This window comes from Protopterus annectens, chromosome 6.part0, assembly GCF_019279795.1.
Source record: "Protopterus annectens isolate FY-2018-M chromosome 6.part0, PAN1.0, whole genome shotgun sequence".
NCBI classification, from domain to species: domain Eukaryota; kingdom Metazoa; phylum Chordata; order Ceratodontiformes; family Protopteridae; genus Protopterus; species Protopterus annectens.
This window is the reverse complement of record NC_056737.1, coordinates 264,460,075-264,482,519: the sequence shown is the minus strand read 5'-3', so window position 1 is coordinate 264,482,519 and position 22,445 is coordinate 264,460,075. Positions and strand designations below refer to the sequence as shown.

At 36.5% G+C, this 22,445-nt stretch overlaps 1 protein-coding gene across 1 annotated transcript in view; it reads left to right on the top strand.

The window, feature by feature from the left end:
* Positions 1 to 22,445, top strand: part of LOC122803821 (cytosolic phospholipase A2 zeta-like) — a 620,934-nt gene that overhangs the window by 223,288 nt on the left and 375,201 nt on the right. The window contains exons 9-10 of the mRNA XM_044073506.1: positions 6,258 to 6,389; positions 12,152 to 12,189. Of these exons, the coding sequence (XP_043929441.1) occupies positions 6,258 to 6,389; positions 12,152 to 12,189 (170 nt within the window). The remainder of the gene's footprint in view (positions 1 to 6,257; positions 6,390 to 12,151; positions 12,190 to 22,445) is intronic.

Below are 22,445 nucleotides of genomic sequence, written 5' to 3'. Positions count from 1 at the left end.
GTGTGTGTGTGTGTGTGTGTGTGTGTGTGTGTGTGTGTGTGTGCGCACTAGTAGGTGTCTGTGCAAATGAGTTGTATTGGCTGATTGAGGGAACACTAGTAGGGTCAGAGCACTTTGTGCTCGTATTCATTTCGGAGATGTGATAATGAGTCACTAATGTGATGCTACTCAATGAACCTTTATCATATTTTTGAATCACTAAATTTCACAGTCACACTATCATCTAACTTTTACACAGAATATGCTGGTGACAGTATGTTTATGAATTCAGGGAGATGCTTGTTTTCTGCCTGGCAGGTGTGTATATGTATGAAATGCAGCGTTTATGTTACTGATATATGCATTGCAATATTTTATTTTGGGATGGAAAGCAAATATAATTAGTGCCGCAAAATAAGGCATTAAAAAATAAAACATACAAAATCAGGCATAAAGCCATAATGCCATTCTGTTTATGGAGCAGCAAAAAGGAAATCTATATACTATAGTGTTGTGTATAAAATATTTTATAAATTATGTTAACGTGTTATGGATTTAAACTGGATTGCAGTCTGATGAGATGTCTTAATATTTACTTGTGGTATTTTAATAAGTTCAAGGAGAAAACTTTATTTATTTATTTATGAGTTGTTAACCAAGCAGGTGTACTGTCTCGAGGACCCTTTGTTGTCACTACCTGGACCACTGGGGCAAGACAATACATTAACAATAGACAAGCAAGTGAAATATGAGAGGCATCATAAAATGTGCATAAAATTAGCAATAGATGTTACAACAGAAGGAAAATGACCGTCATAAAATGTTAAACATCAGTTAATATAACACTAATGAAGAGTTGTCTAGCTGTTTAAATCAATTGTTTCTGTCATCTTTCTGCACTTTTACTGCATTTTCTCTGAATATGAAGTTAAAACTATTAGTTGAAATCATGTTATAGTTTGTAATGCATTTCAAGTGGTTTCTGTATTGTTAAGTGGATTAATCAGTATTGGTACATTTATTTGCTGTGTTTTTAGTCATATTTCAAAGTTAAAGCAAACAGTCAGCTTTGGCCAGATATTTGACTCGTTTAGAGCTTATAGTGGTTATTCTAGTGACAAGAGTGTAATTGCTACAGTTCTGGGCAAGATAAATACTATTGGTTAGAGTTGTAATTGTTTTTCGTTGGTTCTTTTGTTTTTCTTATGTATATTATACAGTGTGGCATTGCACTTAGCACAACAGAATTGAAACGTGCATTCCACGGTTGCACAGCATTTTCAGCTATAACTTCTCCTCATATTGCCAACTCACCTAAATCCTATCAGTAAATATGTGTTGGCTACATATAGGTGCAGCATAAAGTATAAAGTATAGCACCTCACACCCCAAAAGTAGCTAGTCATTTGTGGTATTATGTTGTGCAACTTAACCCACATCTGCTACAAATAAACTCAACTCTACTGTCCTGCAAGATTCCTAATCTGGGCTTATTACAACTCAAACTGCATATTCACTGAAATAGAAATCCATGCATACCTTCACTATCCATCCATTAACAGATAACTATCTTAATAGACCATAAATCTCTATTTTATGTAAGCTCTGCAACTCTGTGTGAATCAAATCAAGTTTTAGTTCACACTCAACAAACCAGAAGGTTAGTTTACTTGTCCTTCTTCCATTGATAACCTTAAAGCATTAAGTATCCTAAAGCAGTGTAGCAACTGCCATATGCTCACAGGTAATGAACTCATACTAAACTCAAATAACTCTTTTTCAGAGATATGTAAATATTTAAGAGATGTGGGGGCCTCACACACACACACACACACACACACACACACACACACACACACACACACACACAAACACACAAGAGTGTAAATATTGCACTAACATACAACAAGATATGCACTTAACCCCGACACATAATATAATGTCATATGCTGACTTTGTGAAGAAATCCTTACCTAAGCCTCCTAGATCCATAAGGATTAAGTCTCAGCAAGAAATTAAAATCCAACATCATATCACATAATATTCCACCTTTAGCAACTAGTCACCATGAGACAAATGACCTCAGTTCCAGTACTCTACAAAAATTTTTTAAATGTTTTAATGATTGATGACTCCATAGTGAGGCACACAGATTCCCTATTCACTAGGCTGGAAAAAGACAGGGTGGCAGTTAACTGTCCTTCAGTTGCAAGATCTCAGACATCTCAAGGGGCCTTAAGACCCTTGTACCAGAGAAATATAACTATGACATGATAATTGTTCATGTGGAGGGTGAATGACTTGCAGTGAAAAAATCTTAGGGAGATGTCTGAGCTATCTATGCACATTACAAATGCAGGCAAAAGCTTGATACTCTCTTCTCCATGAATGGTGCTGAGGTACAAAGAAAAGATGACTGGCTTCAACAATTAGCAAAATAATTAGTGCCATTCTTTGGGGGAACCAGTAGGTGTCAGCATGGAACAAGATGCTTGACAGTCATACTTGCCTTGCAAGGGATGGTTTGCACCTCTCATTCAAAGGTTTCCTTGTGCTAACTAAAGCCCTTGCTGTCTCCATAGTAGCTCAATCCTAGAAGTCTAAATCTGAGCAGCCAAGTGCTCCAGATTGTGCGGAACGCTCTGCATTTGTGATCAATTAAGCCCCCTGTTCCGCTGTTCCACATTTTGCAGCCATGGTTCTGCTTTGCGATTAGTAAGTTCCATCTTCAAGAAACTTTTATGAGTGAACTGTTCTGTTCTTGGTGACGGTAATGGTAAGAGGTCATACTTGGTCTTTTTTGTAGTACATTTCATTTTTTGGCTTGACTTACGGCTGCATTTCTGCATATATCACTCCGGAGGCTTCAGCTGCCAGTACTGAAAGTATTATCAGAGTTGAAAAAAATGCTATTAACGCGTACATGATAGAAGCTATAGTCTGCTATTTGTGCACTTGGTAGATCCCACTAACTGTAACAGGTGGGTCATTGTATTGGTAGCATTGTCTAGAATCTGTGGCAGTTACAAAACTTAACCACATTACTTTCTTGAATGCAACACTGTTCTACATCTAAGCAAAAGTGGAGCTAAGTCATGATAATGTAGTCTTGTCTGTATATGGTTTAATTCTCTTCCTGTAGCTTTATCAAAACTGCAGATGATTCTTTATGCTGATAACTATGTTATAAGAGAATGGTAAAGATTATCTTCAGACAGAATCCTGCTGCGGTCGAATCCAAAAAATATTTATTCTTTGTTTACTGCTAATCATGCCTCTTAATTTCTTAGAGCAAGAAGTCTAGACAAAGTCATAAATAAAAGTGGGACAAAAACCCAAAAATAGGGACTATTTTTAAATATTGCTCTTACAGACTTACAAAGTTGATAGAATAACAGGTTTTGCATTAGCATGAATTTTCCGAAGGGTATGAAGTCTGAAAATCAAATGTTTGTCATTATTTTCTAACTTCAGTCTTTAATGTTTTGCCACTAATTTGCCAGAAAACCACAATTTTATTAAAAACAGACCAAAAATATGGGGCAAAAATCTGATCATTCTGCAAAAAATCTGTACAGTTGAGAGGTATAGACTGCAATTCGACATTGCACTGAGTGCAACTCACCTCTATGAAATATGAACTGGAGCTCAGGTCCAGTGTTCTCCATTATTGCTTAGACTTTAATGTTTTCTGTGATACAATTCTTAACCTTTTAGCGCAAAAAAATCTGGACAAGGCCAATAAAGCAAACAAACAAAAAAATGGGGAGAAAAAGCCCCAAAAATAGGAACAATTTTAAATACTGATTTTATAAACTTAGAAAGTTGCTAGAATAACAGGTCTTGTATTACAAGGCATTTTCTGAAGGACATGAATTCAATCCTCACTGATATGTCACAAAAATTCATAAAACCACAAACTTTATGAGAAAAAATCTGGACATTCTGTGAAAATATAGATAGTTGAAAGGTATTATGGGATATAGGCAGTTAAGATATATATATATATATATATATATATATATATATATATATATATATATATATATGTATGTATATATACTTTTTTGATATATGACACAAAGGAGGAAACATCTGACCATATAGGGCAAATATAGAGGGGAGATCTCAGAAGAAAAAATAAACTTCTATCACTTTTCCCTCTCACTAAAAGTGGTTGTGACAAATTGAGTTTAAAGAGAGGGAGAAAAAATAAAATACAAGCAAAACAGTACCAAAGTAAATAACTGAAATGCCAACAGTTAAAAGAAATCCTTTTAACTGCTGGTATTGCAGTTACTTACTTTGGTACTGTGTGTGTGTGTGTGTGTGTGTGTGTGTGTGTGTGTGTGTGTGTGTGTGTGTGTGTGTGTGTGTGTGCGCGCGCGCGCGTTTGAGTTTTTCTTTATGAGTGAGCCACTGTCTTTTTTGCTTCTACAGCTGTGTGTGTATATGTAAATATTTGTGTCTGCAAGAGAGTCCATGTATTATTAAATACTTACATATAGTATATTTTGGTTGAAAGGCTGTGGCCATGGTCGACGTATACTTTTCGCACAGTGCGAAAATTGGGTGTTCCACATTTTGACTGTTTGTCACACATTGCTATGGTCTGTGTTCCACATTCGCCTCTTAGCAGGTTGACGCCTATGGTCTAACCAACAAGCTGCCTAACTTTGAGGCACTCCTAGATTTAGAAGGCCTCCATTTATGTGCAATTGCTAAAACATGGTTTAAGTGCCTGGAATGCATGCCCTCCGTACCTGTGTTTATGTCTACCATCTCTTCAGACCCAATGACACACGTGGTAGGTTGTTCATATTTGTCAATGACCACATCATATTTAGATAAATTCCCAGAGACCTAAAAATTGAACTAATTGGACTCAAAAAAAAAAGCACACTAAACCAAATCAACTGTCAGTTTATCTCCTGTTATAAGACCCATTCCATGAACCTGGAAGTTCATGTAAATAAGAAGTCCATTATTCTGGGAGACTTTATGTACTCATTACTTGACTGGAGTAATACACAGATGTTTTTAGAGCTCATAAATATAAACTCAACTGACTAGATTGTTACTAGCCCAACTAGAGGACAAAATATTCTTGACCTGATACTTACAAATGCAGCATCAACATGCACAACTTTACCAGTACAGCCCTCTCTGATTAAGTCAGACCAAAAGCTGGAAACATTGTCTGTGAAACTTTCAAACCTCCCTGAAATCTTTGTAGTGAAATTCAAAGAGTTCAAGCAGATAGATTTGCAAGTGAGTTTTTTGTCCACATAAATAAATGTATAAAATTGGGGCAGCCCCAAAGAAGTGCTCATATGTTGTACAACATTCAGACTGTAAAACCAAGAACTCCAAGTCACAAAGGAGGCCAGCAAACTGAGTTAAATAGTTTTTTTTTTATTTGAACCATTGAATGTTACTTGGGACTACAAGAATATAACCATGTTCAACTTATGGCTTATCAGCTTTCCCTAACGTGTCAAAAATAAGATCTTATTTTGGAATATACTTCCTTAGACAGTCACATGATCAATAAATCCAATCATGAAAAGGAATCAGCAGTGTGTAAAAGGAATTAACAGTAATAAAGCAACCCTTAGGAGCCTAGCAAAACCCATCTTACTAAAACAGCAGGATATATCACAGAAATATAAATATTAGACATAACGTATGCAATATAATGCCACAAAATCTAGAGTCACCTTTAAAAAAACACAAATTCCGTAAAAATCATTCAGGCCCAGAAGAAATATAGCTCCAAGTCTAACAATCTAATTCACTCCTCAGACAACATGCATAAGCAACTTAGTTGTGAAAACAGTGAATGTACAACCAGCTTCCTATAATGAAAGAAAACAGTGTATTGCGTAGGCAATCCAATGCAGGCTGCTGGCCAATGGCCAGTCTAACAGTTCATATCTAGATTGCAAAGGTGAGTGAATCAGAAAGGAGAGGGCTAATATGTCTCCAACCTGTCACAGAAAAAAAAATGAATAAAAGACACGGTGAACTCTTTTTTTTTTTTTTTATCAGAAAGATTTAATCCGGAGAGAAGTATGACTCCTTAACTTAGCTCTTTCTCTTCCTTTTGCATATTGTTTATCTGACTTCTTTCTTACAGAGTTAACAGTTAACAATTTTTCAGCTAAACTGCTTGAAATTTAACCTGTGCACGTTAATGAAGTTTGTAGAGCTATGTAATCTTTACCTCAGTGATCATTGTTTACACACGAGTTGATTTATTTTGCCTTCATATGTAGACAGACTCAAGAAATAAACAGGAAAATGAAGAGGACGAAGAGGAAAATGAAGAGTTGATTGGCACAACAACTGTACCAATACATCTGTTAAAGGAAAATCAGGATAAAACTGTACGGGTTGCTTTTGGAAAGGTAAACAGATATACTAGAGTTTACTGGCCACTGCTGATGATTTTTGTTTTGAAAAGCCTGTACTTCTGACAATTTTTAAAAGCCTGTTTAATTTATTTATTTATGCATTACATTGTTTTGAAATGTCAGACATAGAAAGTTACTTAAAATTATTCTCTTAGTTAGGAATACTGATTTGCAAGGAGTAGTGATTCACTAGAACTTGGATAATGTTAATTGTAGTTCTTTTTATTCTTTATAGGCAAGAAGGGTCCAGGCTGTTCCTGTAATTAGTCATAGGTTGATCAGTTTTCTACCCCTGTAGACAGATTTAAATAAATAAGTAATACATCTGCAAATAACCTTTTTTCTTTTCAGCCTAAAAGCATTCCATTTGCTTATCCAACAGACTTGAACCTAGCTGCCACAAATGAGACTTTTTTCAAAGTACTCAGGCTCTGTTCAGTATGGGAAAAGTTCAGAATACTTCATTGAAGTCAAAGTCGTTATACCGCAAGACCCCACTAAGTGGTCAGATATCGGATTGCCTTGTTTATTAATTCTCTCTCCAAAATGCAATGTTCCAATGGCATAATACAATTATTTCTCTGAGCCAGCTTGCTGGCAAATAAATTATTATGCCTCTTCAGTTATGGTTAAAATGCTATGAAAATCCTTGTGTATACTATTCATCTGTGCTCAACTAATTGTTGTTTGTTATATAAAATTGTTTTATGCCATAAAAGCATTTAATTAATATATTTATATGTTAATTAATAACTGACTGCATGATGTAATGCATTTCATATCCCTTTCATAAGTATTATGAACACAATAATAAAGAAAAGAACAAAAAAATAATCCAAAAGAGTAACAGTATCATAGACTAACATCATGTGACCTAAATAACTTCATTGTAAAATTAGTTGTAAAGAGAATATAAACTAAATATAATCACATGAATAGTATCTAAAAGACTTAGTCACCTTCATTTCTTTACTCATTTAAAATCATTTTCAGAATTTTGAAAGCCCTGATGTACTTTTAACACTGAATTTGTAAATGTCTTGATATGCAGAGAGTATAACAAATGTCTTGCGATTGTTTCTGCTGTGGGTGAATCTGACAGCAAAATCAACCAGAGATTGGACTGCATAAAAACAGATGACCTAATAGGGTTGTAGTCAAGAGAAGGGAAATAACCAAGGACAAAGTTTCAAGGCATGCCCTTTTTCTGTGATTGGTAACTGGGCTACCCTGAAAAATTAATGGTTAAAGAAGTAGTTTATTTTTCAAAGGATGATGATGAACCTACATATTTTGTTTAATGGGATCTATGGACAGAAGAATTTCCTAGCAGAGGCTGAACTGCCAATAGTGGTCTGTGTTCCAGTTTAGCTAATAGTAACACCTTTGCTTGTGGATAGTCTAATTTCTGGGAAAGAAACACATGCACTGTATAACACATGCTGATTTTGTTTTATATATTTCCACATAAACATTAAACAACATGACATAACAATGTAAGTGAGGCATCCCATCACATCCTAAGTAGGTATAGGCTGATAGTTTTCTGTAGTCAGATCTTTAGGACCTGGGATACACCAAGCAGCTAAGACATGCTTTAGCATGCTTTAGTTTTGAAGTGTTGCTAAATGTCACAGTTTTGGGTTTGAATTTGACAAGTAATCACTTTTTACTACAAAAGCCATAAAAGTTTGAAATGTCTTGCTTTATGCAATAAACATTTTTTCCTTACTAATGACTAGGCCAAGTGTATATAATACGGTTGAAATGCCATGAAAGTCTGCTGTCATGTAATTAAGGAATATGGAGAGCAGAACGTGCTCAATGACAAATTATTTAGGGACCCAGCAGTACTCATAAAGCCATATGAAAAAAGATAATGCTTCATATTGATTTCCATAATATATTCATACAAAAATGACTGTATGGATGGGTTCCATCTAAAATGGGCATGATTAAAATAGCCACATACCTTGGTAAAGTAAAAATCCTAATTAAAACACTTTAATTAGTGTTAGACACAGGACTATCTGTAAGCAGCCAAAGGGCAGTCATGGAACTATGTTCAACTCTCAAGCATTATTGCTCAGTGCAGATGAGGTACATTTGATAAAATGTTGCTTAGCTTGTTAAGCTATACATCTACCAGCTTATCTGGAATGTTTAGCCAAACATGATAGAAGAGCTAGAGATAACAGTACTTATCTAGCTTAATAAGGTCAGTTTGTTTAGGTCAAAGGACCACAGATAGTGTCTTCTGTATCAGATAGATACTTTCGCCATCTTTTTTTCCCCCAACATCTTTATTAAATTTACACATATGACAAAGGCACTCTTACATTTAAATAAATGAAAAACATACAAAATGATATCACTTCAGTTGCAAACAGTTTACATCACAGACACCAATACTTTCGCCATCTTTGTGACAGACCATAAATATGAATCAGAAATCTATAACATCTGGAACAGATTTAATAAAAATAAGGCTACTGACCATGCTTCTTAGGGATGCCTACCTCTAAGAGAGTCTTCACAATGTGTGTTAAACTGGTAAAGAGGAAGAATAGCCAATATCTGCCTATGTAGATGAAATATACTGAAGGTTTATGGCATAAGGAGCTGAGAGGCCAACAAACATATGTCTGAAAGCCTCTATTGGTCTTTCAGGTTCAGAAATGCTTTCTTCAGATGGTATGAGGAAAAGAAAAGTAACCATGTGTTCTACTTTATGTCTTCCTTCTCTCAACAAGGTTACTGATTACCTTCCAAAAATGTTGTAGCGCAAATAAAAATAGGAATCAGTCATACATTATTTTCCCAGATGGAGAAATCTATCGGAACAGAGAGAGGGAGTTTCTTTTCCGGGGTCATATGAAGTCATTTTACCTTTTGTGTGAGATAAGTATGTGTAACATTGACCTTCCACAGACCTACAGAGGATACATGAGGTATATCACAGGCATCTGACTTGCAAACACTTAGCCAGTTCTTTAACATAATGCTATAACATTTGGAGGAGCTTATCTGGTTTCCAACAGCACAAGAGGAGAGAACCAACACTATGCATGCATTGTATGTGATTGCACTCTTCCATGAAGTCCCTAGCACCATAGGTTGTATCCATATTGCTGTTAAGGACCCACCTGGTCCAGATACTCACAGATATACATACATGAGAGTAGCTACCCCTTTCTGAGCTACTAGGTGATCTGTAGTGCCTAAAACACTATGTATAACATGTCCATACACAACACCAATACAGTTCACATGCTTTACACATTTAGTATACATCTGACCCATACTAATTGGTTCTGAGAGGGGGACATCCCACAGGGTCACCTGTGTGGTTGGTTGGTTTGTTAGTGCACACATATCGGACAGAAAGAACTGTACATACATTTGTCTTTTGTGTTGCAAGTCATGCTGGATATGCCCACAATCCATAGGTGGTTGCCCCCATTACCAACCCACATAACATCGAAAAAATGATATACAACACAGTCCATGGCAAAAGCAGAAACATTACAGAATATTTATTTGGACGGCTGAGGGGTAGATTCCAGTACTTAAACACCTCCATTGGAGCTCTACACAACAGTCCTAGGATATTCATCAAAATATTTGTAGTGTCTGCCATTCTACAATACCTCAGTCCTGTGAAATCAGGCAGTGCATCAGAATAACACTATGACAGGAAATGTCTTAGATTGAGCAATGGAGCAACAGCTAATACAGTAATATGCATAATTCCATGCTAAGAACAACCAGAGGCATGGTTGACCACATTTGCTGATAGCTGCAAGCTACGCACTGTTACTCTGCCTATCAGTCAATATTAAACAGCTCAAGCAAAGGTTAGACTATGCATAAAGCTAATGTAATGCAAATGTTCTAAAGCTAAATGCAAAAAAGTGCAACATTGTTGAGTTCAGAAAAAAAGCTGTTCTCACCTATGTTGTAAATGGTACTCCACTTTAAACAGAGAGAGTCATAAAAGACCTGCGTACTTATGTAGACAACTGTCTCTTATTTGATCATGTGGTTTCCACCATAGTCAGGAAATCCTTCTATCTGGCCAAGTTAATAATGAAGAGAATATCTTCAAGAGCCAAATAATTCATCCTTCCTCTGTACTCTTCCCTTATCAGACCCATCATAGAATATAATACTCCTTTTGGTATGCCCAAATCTAAGCATAACACTTATCTGGGGAGGCTCTAAAGATTTCTAACCAAGACAATTGAAAAACTTAAATCCTTCAACTATCCCAGAAGATCAACACTACTTTCCTTATACTCAGTAGCTTACTGGCTGCATCAAGGTGACCTGTGTCTAACTCTTTGAGCCTTGATTGACCTAGTCCTATTTGACCTCTTGTTTCTTCACAAAACCAGTGCCTCTACAAACACCTACATTAGAGACCTAAACCTACACCAAAACATTAACCATATTCAATGGAGGGATAGGTTACTAACACAGCATATTCCCAGATTATGGAATAAGCTGCCACTACAGGTCAAACAAAGTATTGCTTTGGCTACCTTTAATAACAGACTGGATGGGTAAATATTAATTTACACCAGGCTTAACATGTAAGACCCTCCTCAATTTGGGAGGTTGGCATTATTAAGCACTTGGTAAGTGCAGCAATACTTTTTAAATAAGTATACTAGGCATCTTGTGGGATTCTTTGCATCTGAAGCAGACAAACATGACACTGGAGGATCTATCACTACATATAGAGAAATGGTCTGTAGGTGGGTGCTACTAAGTAGGAGGTAAAAGCATCTGGCCTTCACAAAGTAGGAGGACTAGATGGTGTAATCTATGGCTTGATAAAAGTAAATGTTCATTACACAGTGGGAGAAACTTGAAGGTACATGTTTGCCTGTAACTAGATAAATGGAAACAGTCCAGCCCCACCCAGGAGAAGCATTCCTCTTCTTTTATAATCATGAGTAAAGGCTGGTGAACCTGCATTTAAAATGTGAGAGAAATAATGGGATGCTGTATAACAGGTTAAAATACTACATCGTTTAGTTATTGTCAGTTGAAACAAAAACAGTAATATCTTTTCTAGTGAGAGCACCATTTTTTCACAGCCTGTAGCAGACAGCCTCTTACTTGTCAGCAATGGGCAAGTATCTGACTGGAACAGCAAAGTTAAGCTTCTGATTCCCACACATAGACTTCGAATCCAATCAGCTGTCACTGGATGTCACTGTCATGAGTTAGTTTGCTCGGTTAATTTTCTAGTGCATGTGCATCAGTGAAACACCCACCCACTGGGCTGTGATTAGAATATGCACACATTTGTAGTTTTCTGAAAAGGTGCGCATACTGAATAATCTAGACCACTTGTAGACTTTACAGAAAATAAAAGGTAACAAAATGAGTGTAATCAGTCAGAAATAATAAGATGCATGCAAGGCAGCTATTTCCTTACATACAAATGATTCTCAGGAGTTCTGAGATGAGCAAGAGCAGAACAGGGCTTGTATTGCCACTCTATATGGGCTGAAAAATGAAAATCTGCCTTTTATAACAGTGTCTAGTGTCCTTTATGACAAGCATGTGGGGGAATCTTACAGATATTTATTTATTTATATATTTTATATATATATATATATATATTTTATATAAGTAACACGTGACTGGACTAGTAGACAAACAGGAAGATTTAAAATTACAATATATCATATTATAGTAGATAATATTATTGATTTAATGATTCATGTATTTTTAATTTGCAGGAGAGAAGTGTGGATCTTAAGCTAAGAGCTAAAGAATGGTAAGGTAGTTTGTGTTTTTTTATTTAAACTTCTGATATGCTAAAGGAAACTGAAGAAATTTAGTAGCACTGTTCCATTCTATGCAGACGTGTTACACATTGCAATATCTCAGTTAATTCCCACAGTGGACCCAAGACCTCTGCAGACAAGCAAAGCAATCCAAGTTAAATGATATATGTACATCTGTGTTTCTGTTTAATGATCTTGTTTTGTTGACTATAGGGCTTAAAACTGCTTGCTACCAAACGCCCTTAAAAATGTCAGTTATCTTTCTATGTTTTGAAAGTATATTTCGAGTTGTGCTACATACAGGAAAGACTTCTTTTGTCCTACTTGGGATTCTTCATCCCCATTTCTAATTCAATACCCATGATAACTTTTCCTAGTTTGCTACTGCTCCCACCTCTTGCTACAGTGTTGGAGGTCCATGGGACATAGGCAGTTGCTCCTTTTGGACATACCAGAGTTTCAGCTAAATGGCTTCTGAATGCCCATGACTTTTTACTTTTTACTCTTTACTCTTTAAAGCTGTATGGGTATATTCAGGCTAATAAAGCCAAATATTGGGCTGAATGCACCTATAAAGACTTAGCAATGAACATATGAAGGCTTTGGTATAGCTCATGTGATTTCCCAAAGGATATCTATTCAGTCTAGTGAAACTTTTCTTCTCCCCTTACACCTCAAAGATATAGGTAGTTTTGGAATGCACTGCCCTTATCTTTGTGCTCATAGCAAAACACCTCAATTAACTTGAAAGGATGCAACTGTCTATGGCCAAAATAATTGATAGGTTTTGATACCATAGCCCCCCTGAGAGACTTAAGGAGCTGTATGTGGTTTGTCTCATAAAGCCTAATGAGAGAGAAGCTATGCTTCATATTTCAAGCCAGGCTCACTGTCTTTGAAATACTATGACCAGGAGAACTGCAGGGAAGGCCAATACATGTACAAACCTTGATAAACATTAACACTTCTGTTAACAATGGAGGCAAATAGGACCAATTCATTATCCAATTTCTCCTTTGCCTTTGGAGTTAAAGTGTCAGTACTGAACTTTAAGAAGAAATGTAGGAGAAAATTGTCCAAGCTTTTGGATGTTTACTAGGCCATAAGCTTGGTATGAATCCACAAACTTCTGAACATATAAAGGAGCATGGCATTTGATTTCATAGCATTTATGAACATTTGCAATGGTCTTTAGGTCTTACTACTCCTCCCCCATGCCTCATCCTTCCTGGTAAGGTCCAACTTTGAAGGTGAGAGCTCCAAAATCAATTCTGTAGCCCCAGTAAAACCACCAACAAGAACTATTACAATGCAAAGTACCTTTTATTAAGTGATAGTTTGTCAAAATTTAGCGCCCCTCTAAACTCCAAAAACACAGCAGCTAATGTTGAATTGCTCTCAGAAACTCTATACACCATGTCAATGGCTGCATAGAGGCTGCTGTACCTACTGTAAGTGAGCCCATAATTTGCCCCAGAAACAAACTAGCATTGTGGTATCTCAAATTAAACAGGATATAGAACAAAAGGAAAAACATGTCAAAAATCAGGAGGGGATAATTTCCATAATGATAAAAACTCTCATCAAACTAAATAGACAAGTAAGAGGGCTAATTATGTCAAGCAAAGCCATCTCTGAGGTTAATTTAGCATCCCAGGAGAAAGATATCAATAAGGCCTTCTTCAGCTATATCAGAAACCTCAAGTGCAGCACACAGCACTGTGCTGAACTTGTGGTTAATATTACCACATACTTTGAGCCTGGTGATATAGCAAACCTGTTAACAGACACATTCATTTTCAACTTTAACCCCCCCCCACCTCAGCCACCCCCTAAAAAAATGCCCTCAAACATAATCCCTCCAACTATAACTAGGGAGCATGTACTTGCTGCACTCACTAAAGCCCAGATTACATCCCAGGAGGCCTCCTGAACAGTTTAAAATATGACTTATCAGGTCCCCTCAAGTCATTATTTAACTATGGCCTTACAGCAGGCTTTGTGCCATGAGAATGGAGGACTGCTACAGTCCTCCCCACTTCATAAGGGAGGGCCTTCAACAGATCCTGGCAGCTACAGACTCATTAGTTTGATTAGTCTTAATTGCAAAGCTATGGACAGAAATATCATGGAAATTATCAGTAAGAACATAGGAGGCACTGGATCCATCCCAGCAAGGCTTTGTCCATCCTGGCAAGGCTTTGTCAAAGGAAGGTCATGCTTATTGAATCTAGTGGACTTCTTTGAAAACATCGCTTAGGCAATGCTTGAGGGGAAAGCTGCTCATACTGCCTACTTAGATCTGTAATTTGATACAATACCCCATGAGGGCATTGTAAGCAGCAAACTGAACAAGACATAAACCCTTTTATAACATGCTGAATAGCTAGCTGGTTCACAAATAGGACCCAAGAGGTTAGATTCAGTGAGGCCATCTCTACAAAGAGGCCAGTCACCAGTGGAGTCCCTCAGGCATGTGTGCTGAGCCCTCTCCTCTTTGGAATCTACTTCTCAGAGGTCATATCCAATGTCAAAGGCCTCTAGCAGACCAAGTTCACAGATGATTGCAAACTGGGAGCAAAAAACAATGTTCAGGAAGGTCTAACACAAATAAATGCTTGGTGCCAAAGCCATGGCTTGAAACTCAATTCCATGAAATGTGTTATAGTACCTTTTGGGAAACTGGCCACCCTGGGTAATTATGCCATCAGTAAAACACCCCTAAAAGTTGATTCACTAATCAGGGATCTGGGAACTCATGTAGATGATAAGCTAGCCTTAGACCAACATGTGTTCAAGGTAGTAAGAAAATCCTGCTATGTTGTTCATTTTATAAATAAGGTCATGGCATCTAAGTTCAGAGAGGTCATTGTGCCACTGTACTCAGCCCTCATCAAACCCATCATAGAGCAAAATTCCTCCTTTGGGATGTACCTGATTAGACCAATGCAGCAACTGGAACATCCTCAAAGATTCCTTTCCAAAATAATACAGAGAGTAAACCCAATGTCCTACCCTGATCACCTCAAAGGTCTGTCTCTTTACTCAGTGTCATACAGACTTCCGAGAGATGATCTTTGCCTGGTATACAAAGCATCCCTGGATCCTGTTTTGATGAATCTTTTGCACATTTGCAAAACAAGCAGCATCAGAACTACTAGGTCAAAAGACCTAAATTTGGCTTGCTCCATAAATAGGACATGTTTTAGAAACAGATATGTTTCTCAAAGAATTCCCATTCCCTGGAACAGGCTTCCCATCCATGTGATGCAGAGTTCCTCCCTAACCCCATTTAAGGGCAAATTGGAACAATGAATTAATCAGAAATTCTTCCCTGGTCTGACGCCTATGTCTGTGATGAACAGAGGCAGTCAGTAAATCACCCCCTATATAAATCAACTTTGTGGGTCACATTTGGGTAGCATGGCTAGGCATATAAGGGCCATAGCTGTCATTAGCCTACTATATACCTATGAACCTTTAATAATTGAAAACTATATGTCATCAATTTCTGAATAATAGCTTGATATTTTCAGTAAGTTGCTGGTTGTATTGTTACTATCTGGGACCATTATTAATCTCTTATTTTGGTATCTCGTATTTTTGAATGATCGGGGTCTTCACTCATCAAAATGTACCTTCTTATAGTTTTAAAAATGTCTGTATATAATTTTGCCATAGCTGTACTCTGTCTTTCTCTCTCATGTTGTTTCTATTTTGCAGTCTTCTGATAATCTTTGGATGGTTGTGCTTATTAAATAGAGCAGTGTTTTAAGCACTTTGCAGATAGCCTGACTGCTTAATCTGACTTATTTGCCTAAATGCAGACTTACAAGGTGTTACTTTTACCAGCAGCTCCCCACAATGCTCTCAGCTGTCAGTTGTGAGAAAAATTTAAGTGATTCTAATTGCAGTAACAGTTACGCATATAAGGTAAATAAGACTCGGGATGCCCCTAGGTGCATAAGTCTTTCTCCAGCTTACAACTCAAAGATGATGCAGACAATTACTCACAGCTGGGGCACAAACTGAATCTGTTTATAACAGCTTTTTACAGACTCTGATGATGACTGTTTATAGTATTATATATCTATATATCTTTATATCTATATAGATATGATCTGTATAAATACCTATATCTATATATCTGTCTGTATATATATATATATATATATATATATATATATATATCTATATATCTATATATATATATACATCCATCCATTCATCTTCCCATTTTGCACATGGGGTCGGGGTGTCACTTCAACAGTGACAATAATCTCGAGCCATGTTTTAAACAACCAGGTGGCCAGCCCTGCTGTGGTAGTTCATTCGTACCACACACTCACACACACCCTCAGACCTACAGCCGATTTAGAGTGTCCACTCCACCTACTGCATGTATTTGCAATGTAGGATGAAACTGGAGCACCTGGAGGAAACCCACACAACCACAGGGAGGACATGTAAACTCTGCACAGAAGGCACCCAGCCAAGAATTGAAACTGGAGAGCCTCTTGCTGTGAGGCGACAACTAACCACTACCCCACCATGGTCACCCGATTTATATCTACACACTCACAAACACACACACACACACACACACACACACACACACACACACACACACACACACACATATATTTAGAAATAGAAAAGGGTCCAACAAAATCACAAGACAAAATATGCTAACAGTTGAATTTTTGAGTACTTTCATTCCTTTATTATTTAGAACTTCGTCAAAAAATAGCAAGTGCTGCCTCTGTGCTTGGAATAAATAGGCAGTTCTGACCAATCAGATTTAAGAAAAAATCCTGCCAAAACAGAACAATGGGTTAGGTAAAAAACTAGAAACAAATTGAGCTAACAGTTGGAGATACAGAAACTTTGAATCAATGATAGGTGGTGCTTTAATCATTTAGAGGTTCATTTGAGTACGTTTCTGAAAAATAGGTGGAGCTGTGACATGGATTAAGCCAACTGAAAAATATGTTGAGTCAACAATTGACAAACAGGTGGCACTGTTGCATAGAACAAAACAATTGACAATTTATTAGATACTAAAGATCAAAGTTAGGTGGCACTGTACACATTTAGAGGTTTGTATGAGAACTAGACTGAAAAACAGCTGGCGCTGTTGCTGAAACAAGTAGCGGTAGACAATGCTTAAAGTTTCAGAAGAGTTTTACTGTTGACAAATAGATGGCATTGTGGGGCAGTTTTATCTTGAACATGTACTGATCATAGTTGTTAATGTCTTTGAAAAACTAGGTGAGTTAGATGTACCATTTTAGAGCACATTTCCCAAATGAAGTGAGGAATTTTGTCCAGTATAAGAAATTTGAATCCTCTGAAACCAATGCAAACGAGTCTGTGTTTGGCTAGAGCATTTTTGCTGTCTGAGTGCTGGATGGCTGCTAAGTGTTCCTTGATTCTATCAGACAACTTTCTGTCCATTTTACTTATGTAAAAGCTATTACTGGTGAAGAAAATACTGGCATAAATAACATTGCAGTAGTTACAGTCCAGATGACCTCTAAGCCAAATCATGTGTTTATTGTGGGGCAAGGTGTATGTGGTGCATGTAAGGATGTGTTTGCAGATGGTGCAGTGGCCACAGGGTTGTATGTCTAGTTTGGGAGGATGGAAGTCTGTGGCTGGGGATAGGAGGTAATGCTCAGGCTGCTCAAACAGAGATTTTAGTGATTTGTTTTTTTTTTTTTTGTAGCAAAATGTGGGTAGTTCCCCTAAGGTCTGGAGTAGTTCTCTGTCCCAGCAGATAATGCACCAGTATTTTTTAAGGATATCCATGATGGGATACATGTCCTGGCTGATGGAAAGGGGGAAGCTCAGGACAAAGTCTTGTATCGGTGTGACCGGAGGTATGGGTAGAAAGTCATGATTCAAGATGGGATGAAATTTGGTATTCAAGAGGTCATTGGGATAGTTACATTCTGAAAAGAGTTTAAGCATGTGGCTGCATTCTTCCTGGTAAACGGAGTCCTCACTGATGATGCAGGATAGTCATACCAGTTGCCCCTATACTACAATGGACTTCATAAACGTGGAGTGCTGGCTGGAAAAACCTAGGAAATTGTTCCTGAAGGTGCTCTTACTGAATATGTTAGATTCAAAAGAGCAGGTGGTGATATTAAGGACATTCTCCATGTCTAAAAAAGTCAAAGTACACCTATTGCATACTAACTTTGATTCAGATCATGTTTATAAAATGTAAAGCTTAAATGACATGCTCATTAGGCATAACTGCCAATCTCGTAGTGAAAATTTTCAGACCACTATAGGCATCAAATCAATGAATAACACATAGCGGCTGTCAAAAATAAGAACAAACACATTCCATACAAAAATCATATGATGCTCCATTAGATTAAACAGTGATCCAAAATACTACGACACTGATCATTTGAAAGTGTATATGTTAAGCAAAACCACAAATATGTTATTAAATTAATTATAGTTTATTTATTTTATATATATATATATATATATATATATATATATTGATATATGTTTTAGTACACATATTTTAGTATATATATATATATATATATATATATATATATATATATATATATATATATAGAGTTGTTTTATGTATATGAATTATTTGTTATATGGGCACTATTGCATTTCATATAATTTTATTATAGTTAAGCACTTTTTTAGGCTTAATTCAACTGTGTCATGTGATAGGAATTGAGTATTTAAATGCTTGTTTTAGTTTATGTGATACACACTGATGAAGGGAATATCCTGAATGCTTTGTGAGTTGGTTTGGAATAAGGTGCTTTTCTTTGACTCAACCCTGCATTTCCAGGTTCTAGATTTATTATTATTTGTATGTTAAGCAAAACGTCATAAAATACATTAAATCCATTGCAGTCTTCTATGTGATTGGTTGCTTTCATTTCCTTCCCTAATGCTTGTCTTACTTTGTTCTCTTATGTTCCGTAAATTTATCCTCTTCCCAATTCTGTTTCTTGGATCTGTGCTGTCCCCACACAATTGCTACCTCTTGAGCCAATCACCTTCTCTTTCTGTGTTACACCATTTCCCCACTCTCATTTGGTACTTGTAATCTGGGAAAAGCCGAAAGACACAACAACAACACAAAAATAAGGATTCTGCTTTACACCTAGTGGTGTGACTATCCATGAACACTTTTATCCTGACTACTCTCCAGTAGCTGTTCTTAGAATATCTTAACTGGGTTTCTTATTCCTTCCAGCAGCTGCACTGCATACACTTAATTTTATGAACAACTCCATTTATATGGTTCATTAAGACAATAACGTATGTTGTCATCTGAGCAGACTTTAACATTAGAGTGCCAAAAAATATAATTCTGTATAGCTCTTGCCAAGGCGGTCTGATTCTTACAAAGTTATTAGATTACAGTCTGAAACATTAGCTTCACAGTGATGTTCAAGTCAAAGACAGATTACCTGTTATTTTTCTAAGAATGTTTTTTAATCTAATAATCTGATAATTTGCTTGTTAGGGGACATTGTCTGAAAACTTTTAAGTTTTATTAAAAAGTATCTAAATACATTTCTCTGGCAACATTTTGAAATTATTAGTTAAACCACCTTACCAGATGAAAGTAACTTTTTCTTTGACAACTGAAAGCCTTGTGAGCCTGTTGTCACAAGAAACACAGTAACTATTTGATAGTGTGATTTGAACTGAGAGATGTGGGACTTGTCAGCACCCATGAAAATAAAACATGAAGCCTGCAGGTGAAAGTGGCAGACATAAATTGCCATAGAGCAGCATTTCATAACTAAACTCTTTTATGTATACATTTCAGCTGTGCTACAGTAAAGGTTACACTAAATTGCTTAAGGTCTTAACTCATCTGTTACTTGTTCAGCATTAGATACTGCTCTTAGCCAATTTCAAGTGAAATAACATCATTTTAAACTGTAGTTGTACAGCTGAGTTTATAAATATACCAAGAATGACTGTTTTGAATAAAATAATTATTTTACTGTGCTTTTAATGCAGACAGCACATGCATTGTACGGCCATTATACAGTACAGAATATCTTTAATTAGGGCTGCTTTGTATTTCAAACAGTGGTGGTTCACAGTTTTCTAGATCAGTTGAATTTCATCCATGACCATCCTCACTCATGTATGTTAACCCTGACTCTAGCCTGTCCCTAACCCCACTCTGCACATTACCACCAAAAATCCTTTTCCCTAACAGTATCAATATTCAAACAAAGGGTGTCTAATTGTGTTAGGTGTTTGTTTTTTTATTTTATGTTTTTTGTTTGACTGATCACAAAGGGAGACTGCTTCTTTTTCTTTGGAAATCAGTTCGATGTAGGTGGGTTGTATTAGTTTCAGTATTGTGAGGTTCAGGGAATTTGATTTGCAAGCAAAGAGGTTTTGGTAAGTATTTACTGGCTTTTTGATGTTCAAAAGGTTGTGCAGTTCAGATAACTGATTATAATCATATATATACATGGATCAGCTTTGGAAACTTCGAACTTCATATGGTCAAGACATAATATCGAAGTTCTGAAAGTTCAAAACTTCAATAAAAAAATAAAAACAAATTTTTTTTTATGTTAATGCAGGGGGCAAGCCCTCCTACAAGCCCCACACCCTGCTAATTAAATATACCAACTCCAAGACTGCACTACAGTGAAGAGAATGGCTTCTGGACTATACAGTGATCTCCATTTAAACCATTTGAAGTTTCAAAACTTTAATCTTACGGTCTCTACTATATGAAGTTCGAAGTTTTGAAATTATGAGCTTCCAAAGTAGACTCCTATACATGCATATATTTCAAGACCTAATAGTGTTAGTCAGATAACAAGGGTGACAAAATACATATCTAGATGAAGTACATACTTCTAATGATGGTGGACAAGTAAAATTGTGCACTGGCTCACCCCAATGTATAAACCACTTCAACATAAAAAAGAAATGGTGAAACAAAACTCCCAACAAGCTACATGGTAGTCAAGGACAAGTAAAAATAGATTGGGTGTCCCTGCAAGATAGCAATTAAAAATAGACAGAAATGCTAGGCTGAGAAATTAGTCAGTGGAAAACAGAGGAACAAAGAAAAAATGTCAGCAGGCAGAGTGAATGTTTTGGTGGAAAAAAATGAAACCTCATTTGAAGATTCACTGCTAAAGAGGATAATAGACAAACTGCAAGAGAGAGACTGAAAATTGGATGGGTATGTCAACAGAGGGGAGCAGATATCTGAGGATGTTTAAAGGGTTGTGTCACAACACTCTGATGGAATCACAGAACTACAAATGAGTTTAAAACAGGACAGCACTTACACAGGATATAATCAAGCAAAAATAGTAGGATTAAAACATTTAGTTGGGATATGAAGACAGAGCAGTATGAAAGATCATAAGACTGGTGGGGATCTCAAGAAAGCTGAATGGCATGAATCCCAAGAGTTTATAAGGAAGTTATTGTTGTAGTGGATGGAACTGCTATTGACTAAAATATTAGTGGAAAGGGTACATGGATTTTTCGCACTTTATACCACATCCAGTGTGTAGTGTCCTTGACAATTTGTTAGTTTTTATACATATGAACTGAAGGTGTTCACATTATCATTGCTATGGAAACCATAGAAAATTGTTTTATAGTGACAACAGAGTAAATATGGAGTAGGAATTTAGCTTGGCAACAACACAGGAAGAGGTTGCAATTCATTTGTGCTATGCAACTCTGTAGCAAATTGAGATTGAAAGTTTTCTATCCCTTTTACATCAAGATGTTTTTGGAAATGGGATAAAAACTTTCCTGGATGCTGAAGAAGCACAAAAAGTATTAAAAATAAGAATTTAGTTTTCAGGTTTCTTGCAACAAAAGTTTGGGAAAGGTTCTGCCATCAAAACAAAAAATGTGGTGAGCAAAGACCCAACACTCTTCACATTATTTAAGCAGAAAATAGATCTAAAAGACAAAAGTAAGGGCATGAAAAAGGGAAAATGAAGGAACTCTGAGAAAAAAAATGTATGTGATGTTGATAAAGGTATGTAAAAAACATATTACAAACTGTATGAAAAGCTGTACAACATTGTGCATTGATTGTATAAGATTAACTATGAACACTGGGGATGAAATAGTGAACAAACTACTAGGCTACTGAAGCTGAGAATGGAGTATAAAGGTAAACGTTTGAGTGAGGATATGAATTAACAACAGTATGCATTTGGTCTATACCATGGATATTAGC